The 22246-nt window shown below is 49.0% G+C and overlaps 1 protein-coding gene across 3 annotated transcripts in view; it reads left to right on the top strand.

Moving 5' to 3' along the window:
• Positions 1 to 22246, top strand: part of ACSS1 (acyl-CoA synthetase short chain family member 1) — a 65991-nt gene that overhangs the window by 15984 nt on the left and 27761 nt on the right. For all 3 annotated transcript variants that reach the window (XM_073889640.1, XM_025876976.2, XM_073889639.1), the window contains exons 2-3: positions 375 to 471; positions 18621 to 18820. In XM_073889640.1, coding sequence (XP_073745741.1) covers positions 375 to 471; positions 18621 to 18820 — 297 coding nt within the window. The remainder of the gene's footprint in view (positions 1 to 374; positions 472 to 18620; positions 18821 to 22246) is intronic.

Here is a 22246-nt window from a genome sequence, read left to right as displayed (position 1 = left end):
AGTGCTCAGTCCCAGCTGCATGTTAGAACAACCCAGGGAGTCTTGAAAACCACAGGGCCAATTGAGTCAGGGTCCCTGGGGCTGTCCTGGGTGACGCCCACATGTGGCCAGGGTTGGGACCACAGGTGTGAAGCACCTGCTTCAGACTGTTCACAAGGGATCACCCTGCACCTGTGAGATGCTATTTGTGTACAGGTTGTCTTGTTTTGCTGGCTCTAGCAATCACTCTGCTTGCAAGGAGGTAGAAGCCTTGCCTTTGAGGAGGGTAGGGTCCACCTCAGTGGAGAATAGCACAAGCCATGGCAAATCAAACCCTCCTCTTATCTAACTTTAAAAGCACCAAGTGTAACATCTATAAAACTGTTTTTGTGCAGTCAACTGCTTGGATCAGCATGTTCAGAAGTCCCCGGAGAGTGTCGCTTTGATCTGGGAGCGGGATGAGCCTGGAACTGAAGTGAGGATCACGTACAGGTACTGTGTGTCCCCTGACAACATCTCAGTGCCCGGCAGGGTCTCCTGGGCTTTTACGTCTCTGTTTGTGGTAGACCCCAGCACCAAACACCTCTGCTGGGCTATTAGCAGGCGCAAGACTGCCCAGCTTGGAGGAGGGCTGCCCTTCTTGTTCACCTTGGCAATACTTGGTGCCTTTAGGTTCCCAAGGAAGGATCTAGGTCTTTGGACACAAATGTGATGAATATTCAAGGTATGAGGAGGCTTTTGGCACAGTCCTGTATGCTTCTGTCTGTTTCTAGGTGGAGGTCATCTTTGTATCAAAGGGCATGTTTCAGCTTTGGAAATGTTCTCTGGTCCCAGGAGAGTAACCATGAGTGCAAAGTGAATAAAATATATGCTGGAATAAACAAATCAGCCTACTCAGCCTTTTTCTTCCAGTGCTCTGAGAGGGGGACCATAAATAAAATCAAGCCATTTAAAGGGGGTCTTCCTGACATTTGTGTTCTTTGGTTCTTTAGATAAGTTCTTCACACATTCCATGTGTCAAGCACCTTTCTGGTTGTCATGTGCATGTCAGGGTTTGAAGGAGCCCGGCATCTGGGAACAGTAACCCGGCTTTCTAAAGCACTGCCTCTTGCTGGAACTGCCTTGCTCAGGGATCTCTGTGGTTTGTCCCTGTAGGCCAGTGGTTTTCCCCTTCCCTGGGGGTAAAAACCTCCTTTGGTTAAGCCTAAACTTGCCTTTACTATGCTATCTCAGACCCACCATGAACCTGAGTTGTATGTCCTTTATCACCAACACCACCCCTCCCTGCCATCAAGTAATGCTCATTCTCCTGGTGGACAGCTTGCGACTTTTCTTGTCCCATCATTCAACAAGTTTCACTGAGTGCCACCATTATCAGTCAGGACAGGCTGGGGTATGTCATAGTAACCAACAGTCCCCAGATGCATGGTAGGGTGTGGCTGGCTGGTCACTTTAGACTGAATAGTCAGGGCAGTCCTCTCTGAGGAGGTGACATCAGAGCCAAGACACTGTTGCCAAGAAGGAGTGGCCAAGGTTGGAGGAAGAATTCCCAGGCCCTTCCAGGACTGTGAATAAGTGCAGAGGTCCTGGGAACAGAGAGAAGGTGCATGTGGCTGGGGCAGTGGGAATGAGGGGGGCATGGTAAGAGGACTGTTCAGGGAAGCAGAGGGCCTGAGAGCAACAGTGACTGTTGGTGACCTGTCACTTGGGTGACTTGGGGGCTATTGGGCACCCCTAGGTTGGTTTGTTTCTCAGACTCAGGTTTTATCACAGACTAAATTCACTAAAGCTGGTGAAATTGTACTCAAGTTGACTTTTGGATGCAGCAAAGTGATGTTAATCTGCTGCAGCTCCCTGTGGGCACCACCTTACCCATCCCCCATCAACAGCCCTCGGCTGTCATGCCCTTTAGCAGTGTCTGCATTGTTTGCTGACCTGTCCCCCCACTGGCCCCTACAGATAAGCCTCTTGCCTCTGGGTAGCCCACCAACCAGCAGCTTTGGCCCTGGGAGCCTTGGGCCCCACGTCGACAACTGAGGCAGATCTCCAGGCCCCTGGGCACACTTGAGTTTGGGGAGCATGGCTCTAACAAACAAACTGGCTTCATCATTCATTACTATTATGGGCCCAACTGGATTTATGTTTAATTCTTTAGTAAAAGATTAAGACTCTGTGGGTGGGGGGTAGATGGGCTTACCGCCAGGATGCTGCAAATAAGCTGGTCCAGTGATGGACCATTTTCCTTCTGTCACTGCCTCAGATGTGCCTGGACCCCAGGCCCCCCTTGGCTGGACATCCCCCATGTGCACACCGAGTTAGTGGTCAGCAGCGTTAGGTGGTCCGAGGGCTGGGCTTGAACTGGCCTGCTGAGATGTGTGGTTGAATGTAAGCCACGGGGGAACTATCAGGAATGCACCAGTGTGTTAAAGCTCAGAACTGCTCTAGTTCCATGGTACCAGAACAGCCCCAGGTAAGGGACATAGACACCTAGATTCTACCCTTAACATTTCACAATGCTGGTTTTTATCCCATGTGATTTATGTATCCATCCCTCCATGGGTCGGTCCATCTTATGTTTTGGATGCATTTCGGCAGCATAGCATTAACTAGAGTTCATTGTGTGCTTATTTTCTCTCTTTTGATGTGAAATTTGTATCCCATGAAATACACAAGTGTACATTTGCTGAGTTTTGATCAGTGTGTACACCTGTGTAACTCAAATCCTTATCGAGATACAGAATAATGGCCACTGTCCCAGAGCGTTCCCATGCCCCTTCTCAGTCACTATCCCTACCCTCCCCAAGCAACCACTCTGCTGATTTTTTTCCCAAATAGGTTGTCAAAGCCTTATCTTAGAGCTAAGGAGGGGGCTCAGAGAGAGGAGTAGATCTCTCCCTCCTGGGGCTGCTGAATGTTTTTGAGGAGTCACGTTCCTGGAGAATCATTGTAGAGCTTGTAATGGGGACCAACAACTCCTGCCTAGTGACCCTAGTGACACCTCCATCCTGCTCACCAGAATCTCCACTACTCGCCCCATGTCTGGGCAGACACCCATGCACACAAATGCACACACATGTGGTACACACATGGTTGTGTGCTCACACACATACATTTTAAGCATGCTCATTTTCAAGGCACGTCTCTACAACTTGCTCTTTGTGTTTGGGATCCATCCTGGAAATGTTCTCTCGGGTGGCAGTGGGGGCCTGCCATGAGGGCCCTGCCACCTGTTCTGGGAGATGTGCCTTGTGTTGCTGGTGGGTAGACCCCACTGTTCTGAATACTGGCACATATTTCTAACCTCACCTCCCTTGGGTGGGGGAGGCCGGGCAGGATTGGCTTTGGGAACACTGGGGAAGCCCCATGTCCTCGCCTACCCCACCAGTTCCTTCCCTCTGTGACATCAGTTGGCACCGGTCCCAAGGAGCAGTGCAGGTGGGCCCTGTGCTGGCCATGGGGCTCTGGGAGGAGGAGAGATCAACAGCCATGGCTCTGTCAAGCAGAGGGCAGCCTGTGACCTTAGGCTGGAACCAGGGTCAGAGGGCTGCCTCAGCCCAATTTCTAGCCTACCTCTGCCCAGAGAGGTTATGTTCAGAGCCGGCCTGAGGAAGCTGTTCTATCCTAGGGAACAAGCAGACCGCAAGCCCTGGGCCCCTCCTGCGTCCCCTGAGGCCTGCGAGGGCAGGGGCTGCAGAGGCCAGGCAGGGGCACAGATAAACTGAGTGGCTCCCTGAGGCTGTGCAGCCAGATAGCACCCTGGGTGCTGCTCCTTCCAGCTATCCACATGTGCTTTTCCAGCACAGTGCATTTCTAGAAGATTGTCCTTCACCTCTAGTTCAAGTAGACAGATTCTAAAGGCCCTTGGGGATGAGGATGTGGAAAAACACAAATCTCTGTCCTCAGAAGTTGGTGGTGGGGTGCTGGGGAGATGCTGAGGGTTCTAGACTGCTGTCTGCCTGGAACCTGGAGGTTTGGGCTAGGGATTTACAAGCTGGGTACGGACACAGGACGTGGAGTGGAGCAGACGGAGGCCCCATGGCTGGTCTCAGCCTCTGGGGTGTATGTGGGTGCCCTGAAGCAGGTGACAGCAGGCTGTGGGTGTCTTCCTTAGAGTATTTACCAAGGCTCAGCTCATCTTTTGTCTGAGTGCTCCAGAGGTCTGAACTTGAACTTGAACTCAGAACTTAAGCCGAAAACCAAATTTGAGCCCTGGCCAGCTCTGTGACCTCGAGGTCTGTAACTCTGGGCCTCAGTGTCCCCAGCTGTAAAATGAGGGACCAGATGAGACCAGCACAGTTCCAGCCCTAGCAGGCATGGCTCCGTGTGGTAGTCGCAACCAGCATAGTGCAATAGAGCCTGACACACACAGGCTGCACTATAATGGGAACCTGTTGTCTTAGATGTGCCCCCAGCATAAACTGAGTATGGTTTTCACTGTGGGTCAAGCCCCTGGAGGGGGTGATTTCCGTGGCTATTCCATTTTCTTTCTGGCGGGAGGTGTGCATCGTGAGGAACCCCTGTCCAGAGGAGCAGAGGAGCTGTCAGGCCTCCTTCACCCTGCCTGCCTCAGAAGCCCTGGGTGGGCATAGAGGGGCCGGCTTCCTTCCTGGGCATGCTGGGGCCAGGCACTGGGTGTTATCGAGCCTCTACGCGACCGGTGCCTCATGTGGAAGGCCCACAGAGAATACAAAATGGGGTCTTGCCCTTTGGGGTACCCGTCTCTCTGGGGCAGCTTGACCAACACACCTGGAGCTGGGGCAGGCCTACAGCCTAGAGGCACCTCCCACAGAGGCTTCTTTGTTTCCTTGGCCCTGGGTGTCCCAGAAAGGAGGGCCCCTGTGGGTGCCAGCAGTAGGAACTGGGGAGTCTCAACATGGACACACAGTTGGAGAAGGCTCTAGGGAAGTTCTGAGGCGGGTTGGCTTTTGAGAGGCACAGGAGGTGGGGTGTGATGAGGAAGACAGAGAAGCAATGGCAGGTGGGTGTGCTGTAGGGAGAGGGACCAGGGAGGGGGGAAGTGGAGGGCTGTGCTCCATGTCTGCTCTGGCTTCTGGCTGTGCGTGACCCTGAGGAAGTCATTCCACCTTTCTGGCCCTCTGTTTCCTCATCTGCAAAATGGAAACATGCCTCTCTGCCCGATGGCCAAGTGTGGAGCAGCACCTGGGGGATGAAAGCCCAGAACAGGGTCTGGGAAGACGAGGCTTCGGGATCTGGTGAGGGAAGGTGGCTGCTGGGGCCGGGAGCTGGTGGGGTGGTGTTTTCAGAGCAGGGACTTCACCTCCGGAGAACAATCTCTAGTCAGCTAAAAAGCAGCCCCTCCCCCTTCTCGTGGGTCTGACCCTTGTTCCTTGCTCTTCTCCTGGGCCCCAAATTAATTATTTTAATGCGCAAACTCCCTTATTAAAATAAACAGGGCAACTGAAAGGAAGGATCCTTAATGGGCCTAATGAGGTTGATGGGCGGGGTGCTTTGGTGTAAAACAGCCCCATGATCGGTGAGCTTTCCCATGGCAAGAGCCGTCTCTCACTCAGGGCAAAGTCAGTTTGCTCCGTGGGCTCCCCTGGGTGGGGGGAGGAGAGGCCAGAGGCCCTGGGCTCATGTGCAGTGTCCCGACTTCCCTGACTAAGAGGAGGGAGGTGCCCTGGCACACTCTTTCCCCTGCTGACCTCTGAGTAACTCTGATTGCAACACTTGGTTGGGAATCTGCATGCCGACTGCCGGGAACTGGTTGGGAACCCTGGGTCACTTGGATTGTACACTTACCTTTCCTTAAGACTTTGGGTCCAGATGCTGGGGGCTTTGGGGAGAACTGCTTAAGAGCAGGACCCTTGGAGCCAGGCCAGGGTTTGAATCCTGCCTTGACCCTTTCGGGAAGTCAGTTAAGTTCTGTTTGTCTTAGCTTCCTTATCTGAGAAATGGAGGTGGGGGGTGGGATGGCAGCTCATACGAGGAGCTGCTGTGAGGGGTAAATGTGTGTGTGATCTTTTGGATCAGCTAAGTCTCTTGGAATTTCATATTTTAGAATGGCCAAATCTTGGGACTGTAGCAGGAATGATCCGCTCCGAAAGTGTCTATGGCCAGGGAAACCTCCTGGATGGGGGACCCTTGTGAGAATTTTCTGGGGGCAAACAGTGGCAGAGGTTTACTTCTAGGAGCACACAGAAGCAAACATCTTCCTTGGAGCTGGATCCTCGTTTTCGTGGACCCTCTTCTGCATGCAGGGGCTATGGGGGGATGGCTGGGGGTTGTGGGAGGTGGAGGGGCACAGCCTGGTGAGGGCACAGTGCAGACCCTGGGGTGAGAGTGGGGGAGGGGAGCAGGTACCTGAAGTGTGGGGCTGGGGAGGGGCTCAACGCTTGCTCCTGAGGAGTGGGGACAAGCTCCCTGCCACAGCTTGGAGAGGAGCCTTCTAGGACTAGGCGTTGTTGTTCCTGTTTTTTCCCTTTCTGCTTCCGGAGGCTCCAGACAGTGGGATAAGCCTGACTCATAGCTTCACTGTGGGTAGCGCTGTGGTGTCACGCAGCCCTGCCCCATGTTGGTTCCCATAAGGGTAGCACTGTGGGCACAGGCGGCAATGGTTGAACCTTCTCACCTGTCCAGAAGTGCACACCAGGCCCAGGCTCGGGGGGGAGGGGGCGCATCTTTGTTCCTGCCCCCTCTCCCCACAAGTGCCCATTTCCTCCTCTTATGCTAGGTGGACACCAAAGGAAAGTGTCACTATGAGGTTAGACGTGCTGTCTGATGCAGAGTTGAAAATCTTTGCACAGCTAGAAGGGAGTGGGCCCCCGGCAGGCTGGGTCCCTGGGGAGGGTGAGGATGCACAGCCCTCCTGGCTGGCAGGCACGCATGCTACTGCGCATGACAGTCCCCAGGAGAGCGGCCCACGCAGTGCTGGCGTCGGGGCACCCAGTCTGGGGCGGGGCCCAGTGGGTGGGTGGCATGTGGGTGTGCCCTGGGCGACCCCTTCCCACGCTCAGCCCGCATCCAGCCTCCAATGACGGCCAGGCTGGACCCTTCTGTCCCCTGCCTACCTGGAACAGAGGGCACCAGCAACAACTCCTGGGAAGGTTCCTGGTGACCATGCTGCATACCAGGCTGGGAATGGGGTGTCCCAGCCCTCTGTCCTCCAGAAGTCATACCTACCCTGCTGTCTGGGGGCAGCCCCCTGGCTGACTGGGCAGGAGCTGACTCTGACGCTCGTAGCTCACATTCATGGTCATACTTGGTTTTAAAGCCCAGCGAGCTTCTGGTGTCCTCAAGCTTACCCAGCTGGAAAGGTCAGAAATGGGGTTTGAGTTTAGCTTTGTCTGGCTCTTGCCAATGCACTGAGGAATCTGAGAGGGAGGAGGTGACAGTGTGAATGGGACCCCTGCTGCTTGGCAGCACTAACTGGGTGCCAGGCCAGACACCTGGTGGTTCCTGGTGGTTCCTGGTGGTTCCTGGTGCTGTGTGCAGAGGGTAAACTCTGCTGTGTGCAGACAATAGCCTTTTACTGACCAGGACCCTGTGTGCCCGTTGTCTGTCCCCACTTCCTGCTTAAGCAGACACACATTCAGTGCTAATATCAGCTGGGGAGGAGGAGGCTCATCAGTGCCAGCAGGCTCTAGGTGGCCTTGAAGAGGGACAAGGGTCAACTGCAGAAGAAGACAGGGCCAAGGGCTGTGGAGTCCTGCTGTGACCGTGGGACAGTGAGGAGCAGGAAGCAGAGTGCTAAATGGGCGCTCTGGGCCTTGGAGCACCTTCGAGGCCAGGGTCGGGGACGCCGTGGGTGCCAGAGGAAGGGGTGACAGGCGGGTGCTGGCAACTTCTCAGAGAGGGGCTGCCTGACCTGGCACTCCCTCATCCTTCATCCTTTGTGCGGGCCCTCCCCAGGACTGTCTTCCACCTGATCTGAATGTGGTAATAGCAGTGGGTGTGGTTGGGTGAGAGGCTTGACAATTTCCCATCAACAAATCCAGATAAACTTCCTCTGAAAGCCTGGACTGAGGTTTTCGAGCCTTTGACAGTTAAGGTGACTCATTTGGACCAACACATCCCCATTCTCCCTGCTGATTCTGCTTGACTGAGTTAATGAAGCAACAAGGACATGGAATTTGAATTCCATGTGGTCTCCACACATCAGTCATGTGTCACTCTGGTAGCATCTGAAGGTGTGCCCGAGTCCCCTGGGGAAGTTTCCAACAATAAACTCAGCCCTGCTGAGTCAGGATCTCCTCAGGGGATCAGGGAACTTTATTTGAAAACACATCTCCAGTAATAAGAACTGCTGCCCCCGTCAGAGGGAGCGTATCTGTCAGGATTCAGCTGTAGAAAAGGGAAGGCAGTGCCACTCTTTTAAGCAGAAAGGGAGCTGACACAGAGTGCTTACAGAGCCTTTGGGTGGACTCCCAGCACCCACTCCAGCACAATCAGAATGGAGACCCCACAGAGATTGCTGAGTTCTCAAAAAACAACACTGTGCCAGGAAACCACTGTTTTGCCAGCTCAGCTGCTCAGCTTTCTCTTGACATCTTTGCAGCGAGTGGAATCTCTACAGGAAAACCCCGGTTCCTCCTGAGCTGCAGCAAAGCACAACCCACCTTGCAACTGCTCCCCATGTGCGGCTGCCTGGTGCAACCTGAGTTGCACACAGAAGCCCAGATGTGAGGTGTCTGAGGTGGCGGGTGCATTCTGGGGTGCATTCCGACTGAGAGAATGGCATGGTGACTGCAGGCAGGTCTATCCAGGGTGGGTTTGTGGACCCAGATTCTGCTTGATTCCTGGGTGGTTGACTATAACAGTATGAAGACCAGGCCTCTAACTGCCCAGATCCCAGGCCGCTCAGGTGGGGCCTGGTGGTCCTTCCTTCTAGTGCAGGTGACAAAACCCTCAGAGTCACTCCTGTGTGCACCACAGCTGTTCAAGGTCTGCTCTAATAGGCTCTTATCATTACCCTGTCACTCACTCAGTCCGTCCACCAATGTAGGCCGGTTTAGATGTGGATTCACTGCAGGCCAGACCGTTTTCCAAAAGAGTAGTCTCCTATGACTAAATTGTGGGACAGTTTTCTAGTCTAAGGTTCTACATGAGGAGGTCTTTGGCATGTTACCAGCTGGTGCAAATGGGGGTGCTTTTGTGGAACGGCAAAAGGGCACCCCTCAGCAGGGGTACGAGGCCTGGTGTGTACTCCAGCGACCTGGGGCAGGTGCCTTTGAGTAGAGCTGAGCTGCACAGCCACCTGCAGTGGCCCTGGTGATAGGGCTGCCATGGAGTGCATGTGCTTGGGGGTGGGGGGAGAGCTACAGGAAACCTAATTTCTGAACTTACACAGAATGCAGCACCTTAAACCCGGGGGTGGGGGTCCTGTGGCCTGGAAAAGGAGACAGCTTGAGTGGAATGAAAAGGGTGTGCATTTTGCTCCTCTCCTTCCTTCCAAATGAACAATTTAAATTTCTATTAGCAATTATTTGTTTATTAAATGCATGATTATTAAGTAAAATGAGTTAAGTAAATAAAAATTGTTGTTTTTATGAAGGAAACAGTTGAAGTAACCTTTAAGGACAGCCTCAATGGGGGTCACAGGAAGCTTTTGGGGTGCTGAGGGCTCATGAGGTTGCCTCTGCTGTCACAGGGGCTCCTCTTGGTCAGTGAGTCATGTTGGTAGCTGGAAATCCTCCACAGGGGGAATATTCATACATCACAATGATTGGCAAATGCTATAAATCAGGGCTTTTTTCCCTGTGGGAAAATTGGTTGTTAGACATTTGGCAGCACAATAGTGCGTTTCATGGGCCCCCTGTTCTTATTAACAGTTTCTCCAAGCTGCTGCCAGAGGCAAGGAAATCAACTTGGGCCTGAGGCAGTTGTACCAAATTCTTGTAGCCCCTGGATTCCTACCGGGGTGGCTGTGTCTCCTTGCTTACTTTCCTCTGCATGCTAATTTGGAACGTTCTGTGGACTCACAGTGAAGCCTGGAAATAGAGCAACACCCAACTCGTGTATGGTCTGAAGCTGGCTGCTGTGTCCTGTTGTTGCCCCTGCTGCCCGGTGGACTCACGTGGAGCACTGTGGGAAGACTCACCAGGCCACACTGGGACAGGTCAACCTGTGGTGGCACCTAAAAAACATCTAGTGACTTTTTTTTTTTTTAAACCAGGGAAAAGGGAATGTTTTTAGAAAGTTAAAATCTACATCCTGTTCCAGATTCCACCAGGGAAAGGACATCACTTCTGTGGCTTTCTCTGGGAAGTAAACAAGCCTGGCCTGCCAGTGGGTGGGTGTCCTGCCAGGGCACCAGCTGTTTTCCGGGCTGGTGTCCAGGACTGGAGTCCACCAGCACACTCTTGTCCGGGGCTGCCAGCTTCCTCAGTGTCAGGAGCTGGGCTCTGGGTCTGGAAAGGGACGACTTCTTTTCTGGAGGCCAAGTGCTGAGGTCTGAGGGGAAATCAGGCATTAATGAGGACAGAGCTTTTTTCAAGTCTGACCGTTACCTCCATTCCACAGGGGTTTTTCTAGAGGCTGACAGCATGTAGGGTTTTGTCAGAGTAGGAGAGAAAGACTTAGGGTGAGTTGTTTGACCTGGATACGTCTAGTGAGGCATATCCTTGGGCAGGTGGTCCTGAATATGCAGTCAAACATGGACTCATGAAGGAAAAGGCCACCCCCACTCCCACCCCCGCTTCTCTCCTGTTCTCCTCCATCCTGATTACAATAAAGGCTCCATGTAACTATGGTGAGCCAGCTTTGAACACTTCTCTTGCTAATTTTCCTTTTGAACAAAGTCAGCTTCAAGTTTGGAGATTTTAGTTTATTCTTAAAGATGAATGTACATTAAAAAAGAAACTACCCATTCAGAAATCAATTTTTATTTCTCCCATTTCTTGTTTTATCAAGATGTTCAGTTTGAATTACAACACCATCACTTGAATATACATAATGCAAAAGAACTCCTTGCCATGTTACAGTCTTAAGGATTCTGTATACATTTTAGCTATCAGCTAGGTTACTTCATTGGAAACTGTTTAGTGCTCTGTTTTTAAATAAACAAATGTTGAACCTCATATTTTTATAAGGCAATAGTATAATTTAACCAAAAGGTGTAAATGTTTTCATTTCTTAGGCTTGCTCCCTCCTACGGTTGCTGAAGCAGTGGATGGATTTTATATACCTAAGTACAAAAATAATACTGAGGTTGGATAAGGTCATCCTTTCTGTGTTCCTGTCTTTGTTGGGGCTGGCAGCCCTGGTATTCTATAAGCCACTTGTGTTTAAGAGTAAAAACTGAAAGGGGAGTATGTCAGGGGGAGACGAACCATGAGAGATGATGGACTCTGAAAAACAAACTGAGGGTTCTAGAGGGGAGGGGGGTAGGGGGATGGGTTATCCTGGTGATGGGTATTGAGGAGGGCACGTTCTGCATGGAGCACTGGGTGTTATGAACAAACAATGAATCATGGAACACTGCATCAAAAACTAATGATATAATATACGGTGATTAACATAACAATAAAAAAATAAAAAAAAACTGAACATATGCAATTTTCATTGAACTTAAAAATGAAAATCATGTTGCCCTCTTATAATCTGTTGATGCTTTTTCAGTATGTAGCTTGATCATGGCAGTCCTTGATCTTTACTTCTTAAGTATTTAAGCCCTCTTCCTCATACTTAGCATTTTTAGAAGGATCATTCCTGTTTAACTTATATGGATCTATGTACAGTATGGTACTAACCAGTGATATCAGACTAGAATTAATATTCTCTTTCAAAGCTTACAGAGAATTTATTGTGGATTATAGTGCTAACACAAAGTTACAGTCTTCTGATGCCAAAAACCAGAATGCAAAACAACATTACAGAAGGTGACAATAAAGAGTACGTTTTTTTGTTTGTTTTTTTTTTGTAGAGCTTTGAAAAAATTTCACTTAAATTCTTGTTACTGAAGAGAGTAAGCCTGGAATCCTATTTATATTCCAGGAGAAAGAAAGTCAGCATTTGTTACATGGCTTGAAGTATCTGGTTATACATATTACATTGCAATACTGATATTGAAAAATTATTTCTCGTTTAGCCTTTTTATTGTCTTATGAAAAAGGAATTAAATTTTAAAGTACTTCTTGAAAAAAAAAAAAGAAACTACCCTCCCCTAAATGTTACATAAATAACAACAGAGTTGGTGGGTGGCAGAAATCATGAAATTTGGGAAGCTTTGCCACGGAAAACCAGCTGTCCTGATGTTGGGAGCTTTGGGGGGAACTGCTTAAGAGCAGGACCCACAGAGCCAGGCTGGGGTTTGAATCCTGCCCTGACCCTTTCGGGAAGTCAGTTAAGTTCTGTTTGCCTTAGCTTCCTTATCTGAGAAATGGAGGTGGGGCGGGGGGGATGGCAGCTCATACCAAGAGCTTTTGTGAGGGGTAAATATGTATGTGCAGTCAGAGTAGTCCTGGGCACAGGACATTTGCTGAATAGCTGTTACTGTTGTTCCATGGGAAGGGAATGTGAATGGGGGGACGGGTAGGCAGGAGGATGCCAACATGAGGGGGTTGGGGAAGGAACCAGAAAGTGGTCATGGCTGGTCATGGAGAGGAGGTTCCCTGTACTCACAGTGGGTGGCAAGTGTGGTTGGAGAAGGTGGGATGGCTGGTGGATATGGTGGAGACACGGTGGGTGACAGACAGGTGGGGTGCTCAGAGCATGGCATCTCCAGCGTCTCGGAACCAATGGCCATGGGCTAAGTGCCTGCAACTTGCAGGCCAGAGGCAACGCCTGCTGTGCATGATGCATCCTTCTCAGATCCGCTGGCCCCCTCAAGGTGAGGTCTTCCCGTCAACACCTTCAACACCTGCTGTGGGAGCACGCAGCAGGTGGGCTATGCAGGTGAAGGCTTCACACAAGGCATTGGAATACAGCTGGGGCCCGTTCACCCTGAGCCAATCACAGTGACTTACACCAAAGCAAACTGGCATTTTCATTCTTCCTCCTGTAAAGAGGCACTTGAAGAACCACTGATTGATGCTGATTTCCTTTTTCCACCATAATTATAGCTACTGTTTGTAGGATGCCTTGACTTCATATATGGTCCTTGTCTTAGCCTTGTTGGGGCTGCTGTAACAAAACATCATATCCTGGGTATCTTATAAACAACAGAAACTTATTTCTCACAGTCCAAGTAGTCCAAGATCAAGGCAGCAGCATGGTCACATTCTGCTGAGGACCCTCTTCCTAGGTTATAGCCATTGCCCTCTTGCTCTGTCCTCACCTGGTGGGAAAGGCAAGGGAGCTCTGTGGAATCTCTTCTATAAGAGCACTGACCCCATTCCTGAGGGTGCCACCCTCATGACCTAACCACCTCCCAAATGCCCCAGCTCCTAAACCATCATCTTTGGGGGTAGGATTTCCATGTAGGAACTTGGGAACACATACCTCAGACCACAGCAGTCTCACCAACGCCTTGGTAGTGGGCCCTGTTATTCGGCTGCTGCAGATGGGACTGTCAAGGCCCCAGGTATACGGGAAACTAGGGTGGGAACCTGTCTCTGATCAGATGTAGTTTGGTTTCCAATGGTACACTCTCCTGAGATAAACTTTCCAGGTCCAGTACTTTGCATAAACTATCGCATAGACTCAAGGAAAATACACTTACCTTCATTCTATTTATTTATTTATTTATTTATTTATTTATTTATTTATTTGGGGTGAGGGAGGAGCCATAGGGAAAGGGAGAGAGAGAATCCTCAAGCAGATTCCCCGCTGGATGCAGACCCTGATATGGGGCTCCATCTCACAACCCTGAGATCATGACCTGAGCCGAAATCAAGAGTCAGATGCTTAACTGCTTGAGCCAGCCAGGCGCCCTGAAGATGCACGTGTCTTCTGTGAGGAAGGTAGAAAACATGCAGCCGTAGTGACTTCAGTTTCACGGGCTGACTTAGTGTCACCAGTGGCAATTAAGCTATTTTTCTTGAAAACCCCGTGTCTGGGGCCTTCCTTGGCAAATAGCAACTTCGGGAATTGTTCATCTTTAAGTGTGGCTACTGCTTTATATTCCATTGCAGCTTCTCTTCGCTAAAGGTCATGGTCATGAAATCAAATAATGACGTATAAGGAATTTCACACTTGATATATGAACCCATTCAGCTGAATTTCCTGGACCTCTATTCCCAGTGGTTGTGAGTAGCAGAGTGAGCAAATTTTATTACCATTAAATCAGATTTAGTGGCTAAAGTAATGTCAGGGTCAGAGGAGTCTGTCCGGAGGGAAGGAGTTTGTCCCTAGGCCTGGTTCTGAGACACAATTCATGAGCTGTCGACGTGCCCTGCCTGGCCCTCCATGTAAGCCCCGTATGAGAAAGGGGCCCTCCTGCTTTGTTCTGCTTCTTTTTCTTCTCTCACCACTTCATCTTCCAGAAGTGGCTTGCTGAAGAAAATACTGAACTGCAGAGAAGCAAGCTGAGTGCCCTTTCAAGTTCTGCATCCAGATCCTGGAGTTGACCCCTCCTCTGTCAGCACCTAGGCTTGGAGGAGAGCAGGGACTCTGAAAGACTTTGTGTCTGTCACAGGCCTTATATACACAATATCGACATGATTACCTGGGTTCATTTCCCTTATTGGCGGAAGAAACCGAAGAGGAAAGTAGCTGTGGGTGCTTTATCAGTGGGAGTGGTCCCTCTCATTTGTTGCCAAAGGGATAGGACATTTTCCTGCCTGTGTGATGCTGATGTGATGGCCAGCCTTGCCCTCTCTCTGTGCAGGGAGATGGAAGGCATCTGCAGAGTGGACAGGCGCTCATGGTGAAAGCACAGGCCTGAGGAGTCCTGCACCTGCCAGAGTTCTTGTCATTTCTCGCTTATCTGCTGTTCCCATTCATTCAACAAATATTTATCGAGCCTTCTATGAACTAGGCTCAGTTGTAGGCCCTAGGAAGAAGGCAATAACCCCCAAATCCCTGCCCAAGTAGAGCTTGTACTTAGTGGGGTAGATGGACAATGAAGGTGGTAAGTATTTATTTAATGAACACTAAGAGCCAGAATAATTGTAGGAAGTGAACGATCATGCATTCCCAATTTGTTTATTTCTTAAATACCACACACACACACACACACACACACACACACACACACACACACACACGCACACATGGCTTATCTTACTTCCCTGGGCTGTCACTGGGAAATGGCTAGGAGGTAAAAATACTTTCAAACAATAACCATGAAAAAATAGCTTTAATTAGAATATAGATAAATAAATACCAGTGTATTTATTCTTGTCTTTCTTCTGAACTCTATTTCCAGCTGTGTCCTATTTTGGACTGAACTGGGCCAGGGGCCTTTATACTGGCTGAGACATTGGCAAGTGTCATGTTGGTTACAGATACTTGAGGTCAGATTATGTCTTTAGCATTGGATAAACATTATTCCGGGCTGATGCCTAATAGTTGGCTATAGAAAGTCTTCTCTCTTCCCCCAAGGCCAGTCAGCATTTTACTGGTATTAAGCACCATTAACACCATGCCAAATTTATGTATTTGTGCACATTATTTGTATATGTTCATATTGAAGGTTTGGCCCTGAAGAGTCTACATTGCAGACAAACTTAGATATCTTGCTCAGTCCTGGAATAACAAATGTTACTTTTCTCTTTGCACGTGAAAACATAACTAACTCACCTCAGTGAGATCTTTTCTCAGAAAGCTGCAAGCTGCCATCCCTCGGGAATACCCTGTCCGGCACAAGGAAGCCAGTATTTCCTGCAGTGACAGCCCAAAGCACCAGCCTCCGAGTGGCAGCATTATCTTTTTGATATAGAAATAGTAGCATTTCAGTTTGTGAGAGTCTTTGAGAAGTGACAAATATCCAAGAACATGCTTTTGAGCAGTTTTTGAATATGTGGAGTGATAGGATCACTCAAATATGTTTCTTTTTCAATAATTTGAAGACCTAGGTTTGCTGACCGTATTTTCCAATGGCAAAAGTGTGGAGGAAATCAACGTGTTCTTAATTTACATTATTAAATGTAGAGTTGAGGTCAAGGGTCTCAGTGCCCACATTCTGCTCTGGACAGAAGCCGTGAGAATGTGGGGGTCCATCTGGTAACCCGGAGGTATACCTACAGAGAGTAAGTGGGGTCATGGATGGCCGGACGACAGAACCGGGAAAAGAAAGACTTCCTGGGGTACGGGAGGGTATTGAGAAATTTGAAGAGCTGTCATTGAATGACAGATTTATTCAGCTTTAAAGAGCTGAGCTAGGACCAATGTGTGGAGTTTGTATAGCTGCAGAACTTGGTCCAATTTTAGGATGGCTGTTTCTCTCCTAAAATGACAAAGCAAGAGAGAGCCCTGTGAGGTGTGACTTCCAGCAGTATGATGCATAAGCAGAGGCTGGACCACTGTTGGCAAGAATGTGGCAACAAGATTTCTGGACCCCAAGGGAGACTGTACCATCTGACCTTCAAGGAGCCCTTTGATTTTGAGGTTTATGGCCTTGGCAGAGTGGATAAGAAGGGGAATGTGCTTGGAGATTTACCCAGATCAAATTCTTTATCAGAAACTGCTCCTCTGGATGTAGCAGCAAGAGTCTGGGACCCACTGGACGCAGCTCCAGGTGCAGCCCATGTTGATGCCTCTGGATCCTCCAGGGAACCCATGGGCTGCCTCAGCTTGGTCTCCAGACCCTCCTCCAGGGCCATAGCTCAACTGTCCTGCAATAGGGGGGCAACTCCTGCCGCTGCTCCCTTGCTCCTTCTCACCACAGCCAACCTGTCCAGAAAGTTCTACCTGCTGCCCTCAGAGACTGTAGCACCAAGCTGAGGTGATAAATGCCCTTCACACTCTCATGCATGTGCCTTCATCTCTCTAGTCAGAGCTGTGATCCCCACATCTCATCCCCACAGTGTCTGGATGGAATTTTTAACATCTTAGGAATTCACCCATTATGTGATTTTAGAAATGATTTTTAGAATTTAGATTTTTAGAATTTTAGAAAATGATGACAAAGAGATCTGACGAGAAAGATAATATCTACTGAAGGTTTGGCAGGGTCCTGGATGGGTGATGCTTCTCACTAACATTTGTGACAGGTACACAAGGTGCGTGGCACATGCTGTTTCTCAGATGATAACATGGCGGTTGAGAAAGGTAAGCTGCCATGCTTAATGCAGCTACTATAGAAAACTAACCCAGGGCTGCTCTGTCTAGACAGTTAACATTGTTTCTTGACTTCTGACTACTGCCTTTGGGCTACAGAATAAGGACTGAATTTCATCACCATTGATGTGTAACACACATTCAAGCCTCCACCTCCCTGAGCACTGCCCAGGGGCTTAAATCCTTAGCTATGAAAATGGTGCCTCCACTGGATTTGAGGTTACTCTCCTGCATCGCTGATCATAGCTGCCTCTTCAATAGTCACAGGCTGTCCCAGGCTCCTTCCCTGGATTAGTATGGATGTTTCCAGGTTCTGGATTCTGGGGAGTTTGGTATTGGGGACTGTTGGGAAGTGCTCTTTCTTTCATCATAAACTTAGGCAAGGGGTGGGTGGGGCACCACTGAATGGTGTCTTTGTCCTCCTGAAAACTTTAAGGAGGAGATGAAATCCTGTAGAAGAGGCATGCCAGAGCCTGCCTGGGCATGAGTCACTGGTCGCGAGGCGAAGGAATTATGATCTGGTTCTCATCAGGTCTTGCTGGATGGCTTTGGGAAGAAACAAAGGCCCCCTTGAAGACTCTCCCTGAAATGGGGAGTGTTCATTTTCACTCCCCTGGTGTTTCTAAGCAGCCTCTTGCTGAGCTTGGCCTTTCTTCAGAGTCCTTTCCTTGACGGCCCTTTGAACAGAAGGGAAGTAGGCACACACGCTTAAGGGGCCTTGCAGAGCTAGGAGGTCTGGTCTCTGGCTGCCAGGGCCTGCAGAAGTCGGCGCTGCCCCACTCCGACCTGTTGGAGCGATGCAGAGCGCGGGTGTGGTTTGGTTGGCTGGCTGCCGCTTATTCTGTCTTTCCGTGTTAGTTCTGTGATTAACAAATTAAAATCAAGTCACAGCAAAAATGGTAAAATGATTGGCTATTTGCATAGTCCAGGGTCACCTGACCAGCTGCTGGAACAACACGGAATGGAACGTCAAGGTCCCCAAGTTCCTCAAGTTGTTTTTCTCCACTTCCTGCTCCAGTCCAGACAAGTGGGCACCTGTAGGGAGTACCTGGGAGTTTCCGGAGTTGATGGTCATTGACTCTGATTGGGCTGGATTGGGTCACGTGCCAATCCTTAAGCCAGTCCTCTTCTCCAGGGAGATGCTGCATTCTGATTGACAGGCGGAACCTCGTGGTTAGTCCTGGAGTGGAAGGAGGGTCACGTGGGCAGGAGAGGTGGGAGGGGGTGGGGTATGGCTGCCCCAGCGCCTTCAATGTGCCACGCCCATTCAGTGCCTTGCACGCAGAAGGAGGCGGTGCTCTCAGTGCCTGCCCTCCCTGCCTCGGGGTTGCGGGGGCGGGGTGGTCGTCCTGCGGCCAGCCTTCCCTCCCACTTACTGTGGCTGCAGAGAGTTGGGGATCTGTTGCATGAGCCGGGCCCTGGCTGGGTATACGGTACTTGCTGTTTGCAGAATTATGCCACCCCCAAATACTGTTTTGGCCCTCCCCCATCTCTGTGGCCTTCTCTTCCTTGTAATTTAGGGAACTGCTGGAGACCACGTGCCGCCTGGCCAACACGCTGAAGAGACATGGGATCCGACGAGGGGACCGTGTGGCCATCTACATGCCTGTTTCCCCACTGGCTGTGGCTGCAATGCTGGCCTGTGCCAGGATTGGAGCCGTCCACACCGTTGTCTTTGCTGGCTTCAGTGCGGAGTCCTTGGCTGGGAGGATCAATGATGGTGAGCATATGGCAGGGAGGGAGAAACCTGGAAGCCCCTGGCCTTTGTTCCTTGGGGCCTGGCCATCAGGGACTTGGAGTGGAGACAGACATTAATAAAAATCACAGAGACAAATGACAGATACCACCAGGGACAAGAACATGGCTGAATGAGCATTTGTTCTGTGAGCTGAGATCTGACGGCATTGGATTAACCAGGTGAAGAAGGAAAGGAAAATTCCAGGTGGAGGGAACAGCGTAGGTCCCAGCTGCTTGGTGTGAGGGCTTGGAGGGGGCTGGCATGACTGTGGTGGAGGGAAGAACCCTGTAGGGTGAGATGAGGCTGGGGATGTATGGGGAATGTCTCACAGGTCAAGAGCTGGAAGCCTTCCAACATGAGGAAGGTGTGGGGGCTTGTGGTTCGTCTTAAAGGATTTCTGTCTGCAGGTAGGTCAGAGTCTCCTGAACAGTATCCAGAACAATATTGTCTCCCTCTTTTTTCTGGTATGGGAATGACCCCATGTCTTCGAGGTCTGACACATACTCAGTGAGATCCTAGAGTCCCCTGAGCTGGCTCACCAAGAAGGATGCTTACGGGGGCCACTGGGAGTTCTTTGTGTCGCACCAAAGACTTGCCTTTGTGTAGTGAACAGAGCTAAAGAGCAGAGTTCTCAGACCCTAGCTGACCACCTTCTTTAGGAAGGGCTGAGAAGCCCTCACACTCCTTTTCTATGTCTCTCCTTCCACTTTCAAGGGTTGGTGCTGTCACTCATTTCTCCTTCTCTCTCTAAACTCTGTAGCACCTACTATGTGCCAGATACTGTTCTAAGCGCTTTGCAAAAGTCATCTCCTTTAACTTAATAAGCTAGTCTTCATAAATATGATAGGCGATAATATTCTCACTATTTTTCCCTTCCCCCATTTTTTATTACTATTATGACCATCTTAAAGTGTACAGTTCAGTGGCATTAAGCACATTCACAGTGTTGTGTAACCATCATCACTGTCTATTCCAGACCTTTTTCATCACCCAAATGGACATCTCATAGCCATTCAGCAGGCGCTCCCTATTGCCCCCTCCACCCAGCGTCTGGCAACCACTAATCTGCTTTCTGTGTCAATGATTTGCCTCTTCTGGATATTTCATAAAAATTAATCCATAAGATATATGGCCTTTTGTATCTGACTTCTTTGACCACTTCACAGTGTTTTCAAGGTTCATCCATGTTGTAGTATGTATCATAGCTTCATTTCATTTTCTATAAATACAGTTTTACTGTGTGGGTATACCATGTTTTGTTTATTAATTCATCTGTTGATGGATATTTGACTTGTTAACACTTCTTGGCTGTTTTGAATAGAGTTGCTCTGAACGTTCATGAGAACACGTGCTTTCGATTTTTCACGCATATATCTAAGCGTGGCATTGCTGGCACACATGGTAAGTCTCTATTTAACTTAGTGAGGAACTGCAGGCTGTTTTCCAAAGTTGCTGCTCTGTTTCACATTCCCACCAGCAATGTATGAGGGTCCCAATTTCTCTGAATCCTCATCAACACTTGTTATTTCACCTAAAAACTTATAGCCATCCTAGTGGGTATGAAGTGGTATTTCATTGTGGGTTTGATTTGCCTCATTGAGCATCTTTTCGTGTGTTTCTCTGTTTGTATGTCTTCTTTGGAGAAATGGCTATATAAGCCCTTTATCCATTTTTTAATTGGTTGTTGGTCTATTTGTTGGTGGAGTTTAAGAGTTATCTCTATGTTCTGGAGGCTAGACCTTTATTAGATTTATCATTTGTAATTATTTTCTCCCATTCTGTGGAGTGTCTTTTCACTCTCTCAATAGTGTCCTATGATGCACAAAAGTTTTTAATCGTGATGAAGTCTGGGTCATCCATTTTGTCTTCTGTTGCTTGTGGTTTTGGTATAGTATTTAAGAATCCATTGCCAAGTCCAGTGTCATGAAGATTTGCCTCTATGTTTTCTTCTAAGAGTTTTATAGTCTTAGCTTTTACATTTAGGTCTCTGATCCATTTTGAGTTAATTTTTGTATATGGTGTGAGGTTCAACTTCATTCTTTTGCTGAGGTTATCCAGTGCTACCAGCACCATTTGTTGAAGAGACTTTTTTCCCCCCTCATTGAAGGGCCTTGGCACTTTGTCAAAACTAATTTGCCATCTATGTGAGGGCTTATTTCTGAGTTCTGTATTCTGTTCCAATGATCTGTATATCTGTCCTTGATTTTCATGTGTCAAACCACTCTTGCACTCCAGGAATAAATCCCACTTGGTCATGATGTGTAATCCTGTTAATATGCTGCTGGATATAGTTTGTTAGCATTTTGTCGAGGATTTTTGCATCACTATTCATAAAGGGTATTGGTCTGCAGTTTTGTTATTTTTCTTGTGATGTGTTTGTCTGGCTTTGGTATCAGGGTAATGCTGGCCACATAGAATTAGTTAGAAAGTGTTTCCTCCTCTATAGTGTTTGGGCAAAGTTTGAGGAAGCTTGATATTAATTTGTCTTTGAATGTTTGGTAGAATTCACCAGTGTTACCATCTTGTGCTGGGCTTTTCTTTGTTGGGAGGCTACTGTTTTTGAAGGTGAGGAAGGATGAGGAAACGGAGGCACAGGGAGGTTAAATGACTTGCCTAAGGTCACATTGCTGATTAGTGACAGAGCCAGGATTTGAACTCAGACATTCTGCCACCAGAGTTCATGTTTTTAACATTATACTCGGCTGGGGCGCCTGGGTGGCTCATTCGGCTAAGCGTCTGCCTTCGGCTCAGGTCATGATCCCAGGGTCCTGGGACCGAGCCCCGCATCAGGCTCCCTGCTCAGCGGGGGGCCTGCTTCTCCCTCTGCTCCCTGCTCCTGCTCTCACTTGCTAGCTCTGTCACTATCTCTGTCTCTCTCCCTCAAATAAATAAAAATCTTAAAAAAAAACCCAAAAAAACATTACACTAGGTTCCTCCTTTCCTCTCTTGATGATATAATCATGGTTGCCAAGTTTCTATTTCTGTTAAGGTTCTTTAAAATAAGCAAAAGCCCTGGAGATTTAGTAGGTGGGTGCTGGAGTAGGTCCCAGAACTTCAGGAATCCTAAACAACAAGGCCACAGAAGGGCAGGGGCCAGGTCAGCTCTGAGGCCCTCAGCAGAGGAAACTGCTATAATTTTCTCTAAAACTTTGCTATTAAGAGGTTCTTACCCAATATCTGTAACCTCCACATCCAGCTATTCAGGTGTCAGTTTCCACGGGCAAGACTCTGTTGGGACAGGTGTTTGCATCCTCTTTGGTCAATGAGGGGGGTGTTTTGGTTATTTATTGCTTTGTAACAAACTGCTCAGAAACTTAGTGCTTAAAACAATAAATTTTATTATTATATTTCATGATTCTGTGGGGGCAGGGATCAGATGGGCTTAGTGGGTTATCTTAGTGGGCTATC

The sequence above is a fragment of the Callorhinus ursinus genome, unplaced genomic scaffold, assembly GCF_003265705.2.
Source record: "Callorhinus ursinus isolate GAN/ISIS: 27379988/994484 unplaced genomic scaffold, GSC_fseal_2.0 scaffold111, whole genome shotgun sequence".
Taxonomy (NCBI): Eukaryota; Metazoa; Chordata; class Mammalia; order Carnivora; family Otariidae; genus Callorhinus; species Callorhinus ursinus.
This window is presented reverse-complemented; position numbering and strand designations above follow the sequence as displayed.